Source organism: Carlito syrichta, unplaced genomic scaffold (assembly GCF_000164805.1).
Source record: "Carlito syrichta isolate Samal-C Ts95f unplaced genomic scaffold, Tarsius_syrichta-2.0.1 Scaffold314595, whole genome shotgun sequence".
Classification (NCBI taxonomy): Eukaryota; Metazoa; Chordata; class Mammalia; order Primates; family Tarsiidae; genus Carlito; species Carlito syrichta.
Window position 1 is genome coordinate 619,255 of NW_007258691.1, and position 19,005 is coordinate 638,259.

Genomic DNA, 19,005 nt, shown 5'->3' on the forward strand with positions numbered 1-19,005 from the left:
GGAGAAATAAAATGACTCTAGATTAAGCTAGTACTAATCCACCCAATATCAATACCATCTTTTATCCTGTGGATGAAGTTGGCAAAACATGAAGAGAAAAATAGTTTACATTATTATGAGGTTTAGCTTTGAGAATTCTTTTTTTCATGTTCTTATCTGGTCTACTGCTGCTGAATCAGCACTTTACACATGTCTCCAAACTGTTGGGGTGAGGATGGGGGTTCCACTATTAGAATCAGACTCATTTAAGAAATTAATTTACAAAAGGTGGTCCAAAAACATTTGAACCATTATTTTAAGTAGCAGGCATAATGTTCATTGTACTCGTCTCTCTTTTTTGTGTATGTTTGAAAATTACCCTAGGAAAGTATAAAAAATACAATATAAGATAAAACAGATACAAGTAGTCCACCATAGATTTTTCCCAACAATTAACTTATTCCTTTGCTGTAAATTAGAATTTTGAAAATGGCATTAATTTTGACCTATGAGTTTTGTTAATTAGCACAACATTTTCCAAATTCTGCTCTTGGAACACTTTTTTAAAAGAACTGCTAATAGGTATTCTATGCACAAAGGATTCTGTGATCAAATGTTTGAAAAACTGGTTACACAAAGTCAAACAATTTACTTAATGCAGCCTCTCTTCAGTCCCTTTAATATGCTAAGGTAGATGCTGAAGTATGGATGAGGGCTATAAAGTATCCTTCTACACCTGTGACAAGGCTCTCCTCTTTCTCCGTGAATGCCTAGTAATATCTCTCAATACAATTCTGCAAATGTCAAGGAAATAAAAATCTATTTCCCATCTTCTAGCCTAATGTTCACAATTCACGAATCAGTCTCCACTCTTTTTTTTTTTTTTTGAGTTGGAGTCTCACTCCATTGCCCAGGCTGGAGTGCAGTGGCACACTCATAGCCACCCCAGTGTCGACCTGCTGGGGCTCCGGGGATCCTTCTGCCTCAGCTTTTCTCAGTGACTGGAACTATAGGTGTGCGCTACCACGCCCAGCAAATTTTTTGATTTATTGTACAGATGAGGTCTCGCCAAGTTGCCTGGGCTGGTCTTTGAACCCATGGGTTCAGGCAATCCACTTGCCTAGGCCTCCCAAAATGCTGGGATTACAGGCTGAGCCACTGAGCCCAGGCTGGGATCCACTCTTTAAAATTAACTCAAGTCATATAGCCAGTTGATAGCACCAAGAAGCATATAACATGTACAAAGCAGTTATGTTCCCTTAAAAGTTCCTAAAGATGATCCCAATAAATTCCTAATTTCTTGCTTAGAAAGAGTACTAACTAGTAGGATGCGGTCTTAACAATAACATAATTTTAGTTAAGTGTGCGATATGAGGCAATAAAATGTAGCTTAAAATCACATCTGGTCACTGTTTTGTTTAAAACGACTTATGGTAAATAAGAATGATTAAATTCACAAAGAAAAATGTTTCTGAAAATTTAAAAAAAAACAGAGGCCGGGTGCAGAGGCTGAGGTGAGTGGATTGCCTGAGCCCACGGGTTTGAGATCAGCCTGGGCATCTTGGTGAGACCTCGTTTCTAATAAATAACAAATCAAAAAGTTAGCTGGGAGCTGGGCTCGGTGGCTCAGCCTGTAATCCCGTGCCTTTGGGAGACTAAGGTGAGTGGATTGCCTGAGCCCGCGGGTTCGAGACCCGCCTGGGCAACTTGGTGAGCCCTCATCTCTACAGTAAATCAAAAAATAAGCCGGGCATGGTAGCGCATGCCTGTAGTTCCAGCTACTTGGAAGGCTGAGGCAGAAGGATCGCCGGAGTCCAGCAGGAAGGCTGCAGTGGCCGGAAGTGGCCATTGCACTCCAGTCTGGGCGACAGAGTAAGACTCCAACTCAAAAAAAAAAAAAAAAAAAGTTAGCTGGGCATGGTCACCTGTGTCTGCTTCTACCTACTTGGAAGGCTGAGAAGGAAGGATCACCTGAGCCCAGCAGGTTGAGGCTGCGGTGGCCGCAAAACTAGAACTCTCATGGCCAAATTAAATCTCATATCAAATTGTCTTATTGCCTTAAACAAATTTCACTTAAACTTAAGAGAATCTGATGTTATGATTGGGAAAAGAGATATAAACCTTTCTTCCTTTTAAGACTATTCAAGTTTCTAAACATATTTTCTCATATATCCCAGCAATTGTTCCCAAATAAGAGTTAACAAATCCTCAGTATTTCCTTTAAGGAGTTCTTAGAACAGTAGTCATTATGTTAACATACATTATAATATAAACAGTCAATACTTTCTGTTGTTTAAGTGTCAGTTTTTATTCTGGACATCACTCTAGCAATTTCTGCTTGAGCCTGTATTACTGAGACTTCATAGATAATGATTTGCATGAGAAAGACATCTACAACTGCAGCTTTTGCTACATTCTCCTTGCATTTCAGTCCTTTGGGCATTATGAAGTTTCTATGACAAATTCTAATTTACTACAATCAACTCTTCTTTGGATTGATGTATCAAAGTACTGTTTTAGCTCTATTTGATTTTCAATATGCTTTTCTAGACTTGACAGAGACAAACTAACAAATATGAAAAACATTAAATTACCTTTTTATAAGATTAATTTTACCACCTGCTCTCCCTTAAATAAGAAATGCTTTAAAATCTAAAGCCAAGAGTTTTTTTTCCTCCACAATCTGCATTAGTATAAACGTGTGCGATATGGATGCCAAATGTTCAACATTCACTACACTCTTCTATATCAAACCATTGTTTCCTATTATCAGAAAGCAGTTATGAATCATCCATGTGTAGTAATGGTGATGGTGGGCTGTATGAGGCAATACACAAAGAATTAAACAGATGTAGTCCCTATCTTCCAGGGGCTTCAAGAGAGGAATAACTAACAAAATGTAAAACCAAAGAAGCAGTACATCTGTCTATCTAAAGTCATCAGTGGCAAGTACATTCAGGAAATAAGAGGACAAATAATAGGCATACCGCATTTTAGGAGAGGAAGTGGTTACTGGCATCTAGAAATGGCTGAAGGTCAGAAAAATTAAGAGGTTTTACTTTAGCAATCCAAGACAGCTTTCTGTGAGAAAAAGATTTTTAGGAGCAGATTAAATAATAGGAAACAATTGGTAAGTAAGGGGGGTTGTGCTTACAAACAAGGAAAAAGAGGTCTCTGAGCACATTGCTTCTTAAAAGAAGGGTGGGGATAGGAGAGGTACATGTAGTTGGAAAAGAAGATCTTCTAAACAAGGGTGTCTGAGAAATGAAGAAATGTGGACCAGGGGGTAACAGGCAATGTGAGAGATGTCAGGAGATGAGATGTTAGGCGATGAGCAATATGTAAGTTCAGGGTCTCAGAGTCTTAAGATACAGGGTGGAATTTAGAGTATTGAGCAGATGGAGATAGAGTCAAAGTAGTAAATACAGGATGTGTTAAAATTGAGCAAGTGCGATAGTGCTAGAAACTGGGGGAGGAGGGGCTGTCTTTGTAAAACCAGAGTGCAATAATCCTTGTGGATGAGAACTCTTTCTGGCCTAAGGGCATTCCCACTGCGAGGTGGCCAGAAAGGAGTATGAGAGGTAGCCAATGTGCAGTACGATTTATATTTTGCTAAATATATCACATGGCTAAATCCATCAGTATTGTCTCATCTAAGATAGAGTCCTATTAAGAGCCAGAAAACAACAACAACAAAACAACAACCCAAAACATGTTGTAAACAGGCTGCTGAATTTTGCTATAAGAAATATAAGAAATATTTTAGCTGAACTGCTAAAATATTAACAATTCTGTTTTTGCATGTTTTGTCAAACACACTACTACCACTATAAGAATCCACGTACAAAACTAATTTAAAATTCTGAAAAGGACACCCATTCTCATAATTTAGATGCTTTATAACAATGGTTCTCCTTTTATTCAACAAATATCTACACATACCAACTAAGCCAACATTTTCCAACATATATTACCAATGCATAGAGCACTACCACCCACATGGTCACAAGGTATGCCCACACATCATTTCTCCTATGTTATAAAATACAATATCTTTAATATATTTCAGATATTAAAAAAGTAAAAAGGGCTTACAATGTGAACAATAAACAGAGCTAGAAAACCAAAATTAATAAAGAAACAGATGCTGAATGAAATTGAAATTAGTAAGAAAATGGTTTCTTTCTCAAATAAGCTCTTGGGTTTATGCATTTGGGTGCTCAGTAAAAAGTGTAATTATTTTAGGTGATTTCTCTATTTACAAAGTGTTTGAAATCAAGAAAGAAATGAGACAATTAAAACAAACAACAAAATAATCTTAAGTAGACACAGTGATTAGGTACTGGGCTCTGCTTTGTGGATAAAAAAATGAAAAAGTCAAGTATCGGGTAGCACAGAGTGAGAAGAGTCAACCTCGTGGCACAGTGTAAAATGAGGCACAAAGGTGGTATGGGAAAAACTCAGAAGCAGATGGCCTACCTTTGTTAGGAAAGGGATCAGGAAAGGTGGTTGGTCAAGGGAGGTGTTCAGAGTGTATGAAATGTGAGCCAAGTCTAGTCAGCCACCACACAGACGATGGAAGAGCAACTGCATGTGGAGAAGCTACCGAGCAAGGCACAAGGACAGTGTGTGAGAGGCACATGCAGTTCATGTTGGAGGTCAGGGTCTATGTATCTAAGAGAGAGGTGAGGGATAAGACTGGACTGGATAGGGTGGCTGGGGCCAGATAACGAAAAGCTTTGTATGCTGGGTAAAGAGTTTAGGACTTGATTCTACAAGCAGTAGGAATCACCCGTGGGTTTTCAATGAGGCCCAGATTTGCCTTTATATAGGTCACTCCTATAGTAACGGTATGAATGACTGATTATTTTTGGCAGAGAGGGTGGGAATAGGTGAAGAGGAAGAGACAAGCATTTATTTGCTAAATATTTATTAGTACATTTATCAATATTATTCTATGCACAACCATCTATAGCTATTAGAACTGCACATGAGACAAATGAGAGAGGACTAAGGAGGCAATGTAGGGATGATGTGAGAGATATTTAAGAGTTAGAATTGAACAGCACAAAAAAATGATTACATGTGGGGCAGAGGGTGCAAAATGAATCGGGGATGTGTCCCTCATTTCTGATCTGGGTGACTGGATAGTGGTGCTATTAAATGAGACAGGAATTACAAAAGGAGAAACATGTTTTAAGTGGAAAGGTGGTATAAATAAAATACAGAACTCAACAAAAAGTTGTCTGAACCCTACTCTGTACAGTTTTAACTAGATCAGTTAGACTTTGGAACCTTGGCTTCCTGCCTGTAAGAGTTAACCAATTTCTACGAGGATAAACCTGTGACCTCAAACTAACACCCACCCTAATCAGTTAGCTAACCACACTCGATTAATAAGCCCTTCTTATTATAAAGTGAAAATGTCTCCCAAAACCGAGGGTCATAATGATAGAAAGATAAAGATTAAATGAAATTTGGAGAGTATTTAGGTTTTTCTACTACTGAGATAGGCAAGACAGATGAGTTATGTTTGCTGCTGCTGCTAAAGAAATTTCACAAGCACACAAATAGCTGGCTTTTGATACCTGGCTTTGATGTCTCCAGGATCTCATTTAGCAATCGTAGAATACCTGGCACCTTATATCCCTCCAAATATGTTACAAGGTGATGAGAATCAAAACCATGGCATACACAATGTGAAAATATTTTGTGACAGCAGTATGCTATAAACTTCACAAAACTATGAACTTGTAACTTTCTGCTTTAGAACCACAGTATCTGGCATTTATTGTTACTAATTAAGACTTTTTTTTGGCTAACATTGACTCAAATCTCTCTCATGGAGCTGTTGAGGCAATAAAACTTATCTATAAATGATGAAATTGGAAGTAACATCTAATATTCAAAGAACAAAATTCTATACTTAACTGCCACACTATGACACTGGTCCTATAGCAACTGGATTTTTGCCCTTGATACAGAGTAGCTATAGACACAGATAAACCCACAAATCACAATTAGGAGTTTACATTATTATGCGCCAGCCCTCAGTAGTTATACATAGACTTAGAGTCAAATATTAATTCTGAATTAAATTTGCCCACCTCTAAGGAGCTCTTTACCTGATTAAGGCAGGATTGCCGAGGCTTAGGTCACTCTACAAAACTGGTAACAGAAAACTCGAATCATGGATTTATCGAATGGTTCTAAATACCTTAAAAGATTTTGGGGTAAAGTGTTCCCCACTTTAAGATACAATGCATATCTCAGGATTAACCCTTTTAAAAAGTGATAATCAGGTGAAATTCTGACTGGGTGTGCTGCTTCCTTAGTCCCTCCGGGACATCTTGGAAACAGGTGAATTTCTGAGAAGGCAGTAAGCTAGTAAGAGGGGTGCTGTCTGGAATCACATTTATCCAACCCTCATGTCTGATTTATAAATTGTTAGCTATCTAATCTGTGGTCTTTCTAGACGTGAACACAGTGAAACGAAAAATACAAGAGATGGGGAGGAGAGAGGCAGGCAGACTTCCTAAATGAAAAGGTACTCAATTTTTACACTTTTGTAGTTATATATTCTCCAAAAGCTTGTGGGAAATGAAACAAATACATAACAGCTTATTCTAAAAAATCTCTGATACTAAGACATGACCATTTGAATACATCTAAATGTTTGCTAAATCCCTAATAATAATAATACCACACATTGAAGTCTTGTGCCCCAATGCAACCACTAACAGCAAATTATAATATCTACTTAAGGAAAAGAAGCTGCTAAAATAATGTTATGCTGGCTTTTTGTTTGTTTTCTATTATAAAACTACAGATCAAAGCAAAAAATACAAAAAAATTCTAATAAAATATAGGTAAGTCTAAAATTTTTCACAAATAAAAATTACACTTAGAAGATCAGAAGATCTCACTGCTATCTATTTACGGAGGTGTGGGATTAAATTTTGCACTCTGAAGGTACCAGTAATGTCATACAGCTTTAACTTTGATCCAAGTTTACTCACATGTCCTGAGATGGCAGAAGGTAACTCTAAGTGACATACTCTCAGTCATGGCCTAATGAGAAACTGAAACTTATTTCTGCAAGAACAGCTGAAATAGAAAACACAGACTAGTTTTTTAAAAATTGTGTAGCATTCCTCTAAACTGCCTTAAATTACTCAATTACTGATTTTTATAAAGATGAGTAGATATCCCCTCTGTCAAGTGAAATATTTGTGAAACTGAGCGATCTTACTTCAAAGTAGACAATAAAAAATGTTTGTCATATATTCAAGACATGAATTATTTTAATTCAATTTTTTTTTGGTATAGAATTTGACAGCATTCAAACAGGGATAAAGTAAACTTGTTTATAAAACTCCAACAGAAATATAAATCAATACTATGTGTAAATGATAAAACTATTTAAAAATAAACTGTTTTCAAATAACCTAAAACCCATTTACACATAAATGGAATACTAATTATAAATAAGTGTCACAATAATATTCTCTCATAATCCCTAGTAAGATACAATCTATTGGCTTAATTTATTTCTGGCTTGACTTTTAAATTACAAATGACTCCCTTAAAAAGATTTTTATTCAGAATTTTTAAAAATTTAGTTGGCTTTTCCTCCACTTAGTGCAGATAAACTATGTGATCAATGAGATGGCTTTTAATGTATTTGATGCTAAAAACCCAGAGATAAGTAGGCAGCTTTCAGCAGACTAGAGATTTGAATGCATATGAACTATTCTGAGTATTTGTCACCCTGACAGCTCTTAAATAAATTTTTGGAAAAAAAAATTCCTATAGAAAAGATAAAGTTTTTTGTTTGTTTGATCAGCTAGGTTTTGTAAACTATGATCACAAAACCTTTCAACATAGTCTTAAATCAGTACATTTTTCTGGGAGACAGATTCTACAAAGCCAAATTTCTCTGATGCATTCAATTTGATCGATTAGTTAAGGCAATCTAAATGTTTTTTAAGTAACAAATTTTTAAGTAACAAGAATATTTTCATAATGTTTCTAATGTCTGGTAGATAATCTAAACTTCAGAAAGCAAGCAAAGTTCCTTCTGTTTCACATACTTTAACCTGATTCTGTTTCACACACTCTACCAGGATTCAAGGATATCTTTCTTTTATTAGGATGAGTAATTAAACCCTGGAAGGCAAACCCAGTATTTCTTCTGTGCTTATTTTTACTCTCTAAAAGTCTTGAAATGAAAGAGCTAAGCCAGGTGACAGTCAGAAACCAAAGACCAACCACAGCAGGAAATTATTTAGAGTATTCTGTGCCGTTTACCCTCTCTATGCCCTGATCAGCTGCAAGAACTGTGAAGATCACAGGGTGCAGGCAAGATTTTGAAAGCACATCAACTGCTGCAACCAAAGTTCACCCTTTGCCATTCTTCACTGACTATTCAGTGCTTGTAAAAATTTAGACCAAACAAAGTCACTCAAACTCCATGGCTGTATGTCAAATGAGAAGGGGCAGTTTGAGAATTCCTTAATTAACCCCCAAAGGAAAAAAAGCGAATGCAATAAAGGTAAATTCCTGTAAATGTAGCATAAACTAAACATATTTTTTAATCATTACATAAAGTACTATCATTCAACATAAGAATATTCACAAATCTTTCCTTATGCTCAGAAGCAACTGCACCAAAACTGAGGACTTCGATTTGCACAAAGAATACAAATTTACTGAACTCAGACAACTTAGTCATGGGAGATTTTAAGTACATTCCTTACACAACTTTTTGTGGAACACATAACTCAGAAGTCACTGGTTTCTGTAGAACATGAAAAGAAGCAGTCACTCTAGCAGTCTCACTCTTGTAAGAGTTTATGCTCCTTTCATTGTGATGACCATGAAAGGTTCTTTACTGGTCAAGTGGGTGTTACCAGTAAGTAAACAGCATGGAGCAGAGAAAGACTGAAGAGACAGACATTTTGTTGTGTTGAAACCACAAATAGGAATTCTTAGTTAACTCTCCTCTTTGCTTGTCTTAGCAACAGTAATCAGCAAGGTCAGCAAGGAAAATTGGAAATTTCACATGTGACAATCAGAAGTTTATTAATATCAACTTCTAAAACCTGAGTTCCTAATCAGAGTTAATTATATTTAGACTCCAGTCTACAATACTGTCTTCTGCACAGATCAAATATAAATCTTTAAAAAAAAATCAACTTGAGTAAGTGAAATTTGTTGTATACACAATCTTTAATTTTCAAAAATTTTAAAATGTATTTAAGTACCAATTCATAATTTAAAATCCCCCTATTAGCAAGGAATTATTGTATTAAAAATTTTAAGCTTTCAGTTAATGTATCAGGGATTGGCTAGATTAGATTTAACACTTGCAGGAAGAAATTTTAAACAGGAGTGAGTCTATGTGCAATATAATTCCTGGTCCCTAAAAAGCACTGTCATAAGTAATCTATAAATATAAAAATAAGCATTACTTAGTTTTGTTAAGTAAATTCCTTCATATCTGAAATGTGGCTTGTTTGCTCCTAGAAATGATGAACTTCAGAAGTATTTTATTTATTTGTACAGTTTGTGTTTATGGTGTTGCAAATTAGAGTTTAACCCAAGATCTACGCTACTACCTAACAATTTCAAACCCAGGATGAAACAGAAAATGGCTCAACCTTCAGGACTCTGATGTCTTTCAAAGGCAAAAAACCTCTCACACTCATTTTAAGACTTTACTACTTTTACAAAGTGAGTTTCTTTCAAAACTTAATGGTGTTCAAGTTAAACCAGTTTTACAGAAAGTGTGACAGAATAATCATCTTGCAATTTAAAATATATTTGTTTTTTCCTTTGCAAAAATGAAATATACATGTACTTAGTTTTCCTTCCACTAAAAAGCAACTGCAACTCACAAATAGGAGACTGGTAATTATTAAAGGTTGTTGATGTAGGTTAGGAGGACCTGAAATCCCAATTTAAATGCAATCCAGGCTTGGTGCAGTGACTCATGCCTACAATCTCAGTGTTTTGGGAGGCTCAGGCTAGAGGATTGCTTGAGCTCAGATTGATATCCTGACTTAAAAAAAAAAAAAAGTGGTCATCAGGCATGGTGGCTCACGCCTGTAATCCCACCACTTTGGGAAGCTGAGGCAGGAGGGCTGCTTGGGCCCAGGAATTTGAGATCTGCCAAGACAACAAAGTAAGACCTTATTTCTACAGAAAATGAAAAAAATTAGCCAGGTATAGTGATGCATGCTTGTAGTCCCAGTTACTTGGGAGGCTGAGGCAGGAGGATTGCCTGAGTCCAGGAGGAGGAGGAGGCTGCAGTGAGCCATGATCACGCCACAGCACTGTAGGTTCAGCAACAGAGACACTGACTCAAAAAAAAAAAAAATAATAAAATAAAAGGAAAAGAATGCAATCTAGAATCATTACCATCAGATAAAGGATTCAGAAACTGGTAGTCTCAAACTGGGACATATACTTTTTCGTACTCAAGCATTTCAGATAATGGATACTCAAATCTGTATTCCTTTTTTGCTTATTTATAACACAAAGTAAAAGCTTTGGATTCAACTCAGTGATAAAATACATAATATATTATGCAATTATTTTTAAGGAATGCCAGATAACCTTATAAGCTACATCCTCCAACTGTCTGATTAAAAGTTATAAGTCTTTGCTTTTGGCAAGATTCATTTTCATTACCATAAATACATCAGGAAAAGACTGACCCCCCAACCTGAAGCCAGGTGACAGCTGCTCCAAAAAGTCTAATCTGCTTATTGATGAAAAACCAGAAAGGGAATAAATGAATGATTGCTACTGATTCCCATGACAGCTCTACACAGAACCAGTAACTTCACTGGATTAGTATAGAGGCCAATTAGTTTTATTTCATATGTAAATAGCAGCATAAAGAGGTACAAAAAATAATTCATTGGATTGCTTTATCCTAAAGTACAAGGCACACATTTTGAAAGTCACTTCAAACACAGTTCTTACTATGGAGCTCTCTCTTTCTCTTAGGCAGGAATTTTTAAAATAAATTCAAACTCATCCAGCTGTGTATATTCAAGAAATACCAAAAAGTCACAAGGCATAGTAAGTTTCAGCTGTTCTCCTCTCTCCAGTGTTATCAATAACACATAATGAGTTCATACATCATCACAGCTGTGCAGGCCAGAGCTAACTTGGCTAATTTAACTATTCCAGTAGAGTTCAGTAAGGAGCATGCTCTAGTTTAGATAATTCACTAGACAAGTCATATAAAGACTATAACCGGATATGCTTTTATTATCATTAATATGCATTTCTCCTTGTCTTCTTACAGAGTTTCTGTGAAGTTCTCTAATGTTATTGTCCCCGGACAGATTTTTTTAAAAAAGACTTCTTAGAGCAGTGAGCAGTCAGAATCACTCGCAACCAAGGCTACGATAACACGCCAGGCTTAAGCCTCAAGCAAGTAAAACTCCCCCTTTTATCAATAAACATTAATTCCAAAGAGAAAAAATATTATCTTCTGAAAAAGATTAATCAGGGATTCAGGATTTGCAACTTTTTTCTTTACTCCCACCCTCTTTTGATAAATTCAGAATTAGAAATAATCACTGGTCATACTTGCACCTGCAGGTAACTTCCAAAATAAAGTTTGCAGGGTGTCCCTTCTTGATGGGTGGAAATAGCTAGAAGATTATTCTGTTACACTTTAAAATGAATGTAATATGAAACCAATGGTGATCTTGGTTGCTATAGAAAGAATTGCACAGCCTCCATAATTTCAATTATCCACAACAGTATTCGCGACACAGTGAGCATGGCTCTTTTAAAACTGCTTACTTCTGCCATCCAGTATCATTTTCTACTAAGGATGAGTGCCTAAACTGTTAGAGAATGTGTTTTCTTAATCGAAAACACAACATTCAATGTTGTTTTCTCAACTGCATATTTGGAATCTGGAAATTCTCCAAGCCCCATCCCGTGTGCAAAAAAGAAGCATCAGCATCTCTATCTGGGGAGTTCATACATATAACTAGCATCCAGTTGATGCTGGCAATAAACATTTGTCGATGTACAAAAGCATAATGAGAAAGTAAAGCGAGATTATATCATAATCTCATTACAATGAATGAAATAAGCATACATTATTATTGAAATCACTTTTAAATGTATTTTTAGTATCTAAGCTTCTTGACCAGAGTTGGAAAGGACCTGTGAACCTATCTAGCTCAGCTTCCTTTCCAATTTTATTCGACAACAAAATGAACACTACACAAATCCAATACATTTCCAAAGCAAAATAAAGAATTTTATTTGCACAGTCTGAAACTGAACTTTTGCTGTTGCTAGAGATAAAAAACTATGAACTTTCCAAGTTCTACATAATGTAGGTGTTATGGATATAGAATATAATGATTTACCAGGTCATATAAACTACTGAAAACATTGGGATAAACAACTGTCATTCATTATTCAATATTTCTGAATCCAAACACTGCTGGGTTCAACTTGAACATATACACAGCTGAATACACACTTCCTGGTTATGTGCAATCTGCACAGATAGACCAGCTTTACAGGCCTGACCACAGAGATTAATAGCTTTAGCCAAATAATGTGGTAACCATGTGAACCTGGGCTGCTCCAGCTTGTTTGTGAATCTCTCAGCAAGGCTCAACATGCCGTTATCTGCATCTTGTTGCTAGGAAACACAACATCGCTTGGAATACAAGGAAAATCAGGTTGCAATGACCATAGGCCAACAACCCAAAAGCTTAATTTTTGACACTTAGCTACCTGCAATGTTACAACACACCTTCCTGTAATACTTGAAGAACTTCACTTTATTAGTAATTTAACAGTTAATATTTTTTGCTATTTTATCAGGACAGGACCACTTATTACCACTAACAACGTAGTAGCAGCAATAGTAATTATAATTCACTTGTACTTTTCCTCTCCCAAGTATCAGATAAACATTAGTGTATCGCATTAAAACTAATTTGGAAATCAAGCATCCACCGCAACTTAACTGATCCAACAATCCATGCTTAGGGGCCTATATCTGTGTCTATTCAGCACTAATCTTACCAAAGAATAAAACACCCACATGCTCCTGACCTAAAAGTTCCTGGATTTTCTGGGATCAAAATGACTGTGCTGCCTTGCTTATGATAACAGAACATAATGTATTGGCCAATAATCCTGCTAGTTTCTTTCTGACCAATTCAAACAGATACAAACTTAATGTACCAAGATGCTGAAGTACTCAGCAGACTGGAAATTTGCTTCATAAGAGTGAAGTGGGAGGCCACTGTTCTGCAGAGTTTTGCAATCTGGAGATAGAAGGATTATAGTGGCTTTGAGAGTATATAAAATTAATTACCCTTGACATAGCAATTAGAATTGCTAGCTCATGGGCAACAGAGATTTTAACAATACCTTATTAAAAAGATTTTTAAGATAAAAAGGAAAACATTTTTCTCTCTTCTAATGCTGGCTTAAAAAAATAAGCTAAAAGTACTTAGCTTTATTATAAGATTTTTGCTACGAATATTGAATGTATTACATTTTTAAGATAATACACTTATAGTTAGGAAGACTACAATCTTGATATGATCTTACTTTTATCCCACAGGATCTTCTATGCAATTATGCTCAACTTGGGCTTTATTTGTTTCTTGTTCCATACTTCTCTTTTGAAACACAAGATATAAAGTTCTAGTCTCACATAATTAAGTTGCTAAAGAGACATAAATCTCCGTACTATATAACTAAAATACTTAAATATTAAAATCACTTACCCAATACTAAGTGGTTGGAAGAAGAGTTTAAAAAAAAAAAAAAGACCAGGTTTCTGTAATGCTAACAATGCTCTGGCACCAGTCAGCATACAGAAGGTTGACATGAAGACTAACAGAATTAGACAACTTGGAAATGGTTTACTGCTACCATTTGCTGACTCTCCAGATATCTGGGTAGTATAAACCAACTTATCTGTGAACAAAGATGACTCAAAGTTTTTCTCCTGGACTTCTAGGTTGGTAAACTCAGTGAATTTTCCCCCATCTGGGTACTCTAGTACTATACCAAACCATTCAATATCTGTGCAGCTGTCAGGTTGCCCTCACGGTCTCCCAAATCAGGTAGCATGGATAGAAGTACTCTTCTCCCTCATGTAATTTCAATCCTGACTCTTGGTCGTACACAAATAGCTATTAACACCACACGTTTTAACTCCTTCTATATCATAGGAGAAACAACTTAGAAATATAAAGATTAATGCCCATTATACAGCCATTTTTGCATTAGCAATTTTATACATGGCAAGTATCATTTTCTTCATTTTAAAGTTAAATCAAATAATTCAGATACGGAAATGTCAATTTCCTATCAGTGACTATTGCTTAGATATCCGGACTAAGAAAATCAAGTTATGTATATACATATCTTGCATAGCAAAACTGAAGGATAATTGTTTTTTATGAGTAATAAATAGACCTATTAACAAATCTTCACTTACTGTTAAAAGACACTTCCAGGTTTAAAAAAACACCCTGAACTGTGGAAAAATTTATGTTATCTATAAGATAAACTTAATGGTAAAAACTTCAGGGAAACTAAGAAAAGATTCAAAAGTATGGAAGTTTGGAATTATTCACAGAAAAAGTGTTTCTATATTTGAAATGAAGAGGGCCACAAAAATCTCCAAACAATACTATTTTTCTTAAAAAAAAAAAAAAAAAAAAAAGCAGCTACTCAATATGCAGGATTTTAAAATTAGGTAAGTTAGATGTTCATTGTTACAATAAGATTCACGACAGACTTACTTTCAAAAGCAAGCTTTCCTGTGTGATTAAAATAGTATTTAATGCATAATATTCAATGTATGTGCAACTTCTCAGTCACACGCATATTGAACTGAGTGACATCTGAATTGTTCAAATCATAAAACCTTCATTGTCTGGTTGAGTAAATAGCCTGCATTCAACCACCATGAAAAATCAGGATAGCATACAGCCTAATGAATAACAGTGGAAAAAATAAAACCTGTAACTACTAAAAGAAACCACCCTACTAAGCTTTTAGCTTCTTTACCTTCCCTGTAGCATTTTGCAACAGTTCTACAAGTTGTTATAAATACATACCCATACTTCATTCTCATTCTATCATTTTCTGGGTTACAGTAAAATCTTTCCAAGTGCTCCTGAGAATCATTGGATACACTCTGCCACTTCTGAATAGTTGTCCTTTTGATCTGCCAATGATATGGCAAGACCGTGTGGTGCTTCAAACAATCCCTGCCATAAATACAAGTGCCTTGCAGAAAGTCCATGCAAATTTCAATTCCGTTCTCTTGGTGAGTGTGGTACTGTAGCTGGTTCACCAGCTCAAACACGAGGTCAAGGGAAGCCTCCTCACTTTTGTCCTGGAAGAGCTCAGTACTCAACTTATCGCTGGTATCTAAAATGTACTGGATTGTAAAATTGTTATCTTGGAAGACCCCTGGAACGTAATCCATTACTTTGTCTATGCAGTCAGGACTAGTAGGAACATCACTTGAAACTGGGTGTAAAAGGTCAGTCTGGAAGTGCCCTGGGGTAGAATCTGCCACTGTCCTACTGAGAGTTTCCGATGGAAAGCTGTGATCTTGGATTGGAACCACCTGTTCTGGAGCATCAGCGGAAGGATGGGCTTCTGGTATCTGGCTCCTGACATCTGTTCCATCAGGTATCAGGACAGACATACTGTTTTCTGCTGATGGGCACGATGAATTGATTTCCAGGGGTTTTTTCACCATAGGTTCGTGTAAGCTGTTCTCATTTGCACTCTGGTTCCTAGATCTAAAAACCCCATCAAGTGAGCCAGATTCTAGCAAAGTGTTTAATATTGGCCTCAAAGACCTCAGGGTTCCAGTCTCCAGTCTTTTCTGATCCTTTTTCTTAAAACAAGTCTTCAATGGAGTGATCTTCTCAGAGAGTCTCATTTGGCATGAAAAGTCATCAGGAGGAGAGGGAGGCTGCACTACACAGTCTGGCTCAGGCTCGGTAGTTTCCATTTCCATGATGTGGATTAGCTCCAATTGCTCCTCAGAGTCTAAAAATCCTACCAGGAAGGGAAGAAAAATGATCATTTACAAACTAACAACAACTAGATCCTATTCATTAATTAAAATGTTTTGGTTTTGTCTGTAACTGAATCCCTGAAATCATTCCTCTTCCACTATATTTAGTTTTTACAGGTCAATTTTAAATTTTATTGAAACTATGGCTCCAAAATAGTCAAGGTTAGTCAAAAGTCTTCAGTAGGTAAAGGTAGAAGACAGTGTCTTTCAATAGGCCACTGGCATTTATTTGTAGTCTTGATTTACAGTTTGCAATTCTGTGGGGCATACATTTTTACTGTAAGGCTAGAGTGGGGTAGGAGATAGGAAGCAGAAGTAACTGTGTCTAGATGAAGACCGCAGCTCTACTCAGCTTTGTGGTTATCATCACAGTTGCTTATGTGTCACCTGTCTCATGAGTCGACAAAAACTTGTTTCTTTGATGATGGAGGAAAACATGCTCATCAAATGAAAGATAAACTTCAAAGTAAAATAGTGAGTGAATTTGGAGTATAAGGATACATACAAGAAACAGAGGCTCTCAATTACAGAGAAAACCAGAAGTCTGTTAAAAGTTTCTATATTCAGAAAGTCCTAATACATTTCCTAAGAATGTTAAGGATCTACTTTTGCAATCCTCAAAAACATTATCACTGCTGAAGGAAAAGCAGGGTGTGTTTAGCAACAGAAGCCACATCAGCAACAACCACTGCACGCTGTGTTAGAAACCAAACACAACTTCCTAACACAGAAAGGGACTCCTAGTCTTCGTCTTCAGAAAAGTTAGACATGCATCTTTTAAGAGGGAGAATGAAGGCATATTACAGACAAATAATAAGAACATAAAACATAGACCAAATTTCAGATTCCTAATGAACTACCGAAAGACTAAAGAGTGCTTCTTTCCAAGAATCAGACCCCCCTGAAAAAAATTGAAACTTAAAAATATTTACTGAGATTGTGCCAGGTGACAAAGGGATGGTGATGAGCAATTTTACAGCTTTTCTCTGATGGAGATTTTTGACGCCAAGGGTCCATGACTTAATCAAGTATGCATCCTGGGAGCTCAGCACAGTTTCTAGCACAATGCATACAGTGAGTGTTCCATAAACATTTTGTTGGTTGAATTATTAAAGAAAAGGCACACGTTAAATGCTTAGTTCTTTGTTGCTGACTCATAAACAACAAAAGAAAAAATTGAGTTCCCCCCAAATGAATACTGAAGTTTTAATTACAGAGTCATACATCTATGTGTAAAAAGAGCATAATAATCAAATTCAGAAAAATGAAAAACAAAGCACAGTACGTAACAAAGCGTTAGTATACACGGTAAGTACAAAAGAAAAAGGTAGAAAAAGGAGAGAGTTCAGTGTGAGCTCGCATTGTTAGGGAAGGCTTCACGAAGGAGGGATCTGACATGAGACATAAATCAACTGGAAAGCAGCCAAGCCAGGCGTTATTATTCATCATTCGGTGCTCTTGCCTCAAGGCACAATTGGCACAGATTGTGGTATTCCCTCCCCGCCACCCCAACCCGGCCTTGCCTTCCCCACGCACACACTCGCCCCTCCCAGCAAACCCCATCAAGGCGAAACGGACGCGTAGCCAATTTCATTGATACGTGTGTGTACACACGCGCGCGCGCGCGCGCAACTTTTCCTCCGACTGCCCTTCACCAAACTCGGACACAAAACCGGGAGGAGGCAGAGGAGAACGGCAGGGGCGGCCCCCGGAACCCGGCTCCTCAATTAGTTTTCGCGACAGCAAAACAAAGCTCGGAAAGACGCCTCCTCCGGGCCCCGCTGCAGGCGACCCGCGGCGACACCCCGCGCCTCGTGACGCCCGGGTTCTGCAGCCGAGCGCACCTCCCAAGAAAGCCGCCCGCTCCCAGCCCGGCCCGCCCGCAGCCGCGCGACAGCCGGGCGCCGAGCCGGGTCCGAGCGACGCCTCCTGCCGGCCGCGGCGGCTCCAGCAGCTCCGGGCCCCGCGCCTCGCCGACCCGCTTCTGCACGGCGGGGGCGCGCCCGGCCCGGCCGCTCGGGGTGCTCCGGGCCCCCCGCCCGCCCCTCCGCCGCGCCCCCGAACCCGCTGCCCCGCCTCCCCGCGATCCGCCCGGCCTCCCCGCATCCCAGGGCCGCCCGCGGCGCCTTCATTTCATTTCTTCACCTCGCCGACCCGCCCCCGAGGGGGCCCGGCGGGTCCCGGCTCACCGGGCTGAGTCGCGCGGCCGGGGAGGGAGGCGAGGACGCGGGCGCCCTCAAAGTTGACGCGAAAACGGTCCGGCAAACTTCTGAGCTGCAGCCGGGAACGCAGGGTCCGCGGCGGCGCTGCGCTCCCCTGGGGATCCGCGCCTCGGGGCGGCAGGGGTTTGCCCGGGGGGGGTCCGCGTAGACGCGCCCCCAGCCTGCAGGAGAGGAAAGGGCGGACGCCGGCGACCCCCACTCAGCCGCGAGCGCCCGGGTCCGATTCCGACACCTGCCAGGGGCTCCGAGTGACTCAAGGGCAAGCCAGCTCCACCCGACCCTGACGGGATCCAAGGGAATTCGGCACGGAGAGGCAGTCCAGACGCCCGCCGCCCGGTCCGCGGGAGCCCCGCACGCCCCGGCGCGCGGCCGGGGTCCGCCCGCCCGCGCGGTCCCGCAGCCCCCCAGCCCCCGCCTGGAGCCTTCACCTGAGCGAGCGCCACAGAGAACGGACGTCAGGAGCCGGATCGCGGGCGGTGTCCGCGCGGGGGCCGGCGCCGGCGTCTAGGGGTCGCAGAGCGGCGCCGCGGCCAGCCGCGCACGGGCCATTCCGCCGCCGCGAGCACAGACCACCTCCGCCGCGCTCCGGGGCCAGCTAGCTCGCCTGTCACCTCGAGCTCGGCTTTAAGTGGCTTCCGGTCGCCGCCTCCCGACGGCCCCGTCGCGGAGGCGGAGCCCGGGCGGCGGGGGGTG

The 19,005-nt window shown here is 39.2% G+C and overlaps 1 protein-coding gene across 2 annotated transcripts in view; it reads right to left on the minus strand.

The window, feature by feature from the left end:
• The window catches only part of TIPARP (TCDD inducible poly(ADP-ribose) polymerase), a 32,799-nt gene extending 13,797 nt beyond the window's left edge, over nt 1–19,002 (minus strand). The window contains exons 1-2 of one of the 2 annotated variants that reach the window (XM_008071636.1): nt 18,741–19,002; nt 15,114–16,071 (exon numbers count right to left, since the gene is read on the minus strand). In XM_008071636.1, the coding sequence (XP_008069827.1) occupies nt 15,114–16,030 (917 nt within the window). In that variant the 5' untranslated portion in view covers nt 16,031–16,071; nt 18,741–19,002. Of the gene's footprint in view, nt 1–15,113; nt 16,072–17,022; nt 17,048–18,740 lie in introns of those variants that run through there. The other variant, XM_008071637.1, reaches the window with a different exon arrangement.
• Between the last annotated feature and the right edge of the window lie 3 nt (nt 19,003–19,005).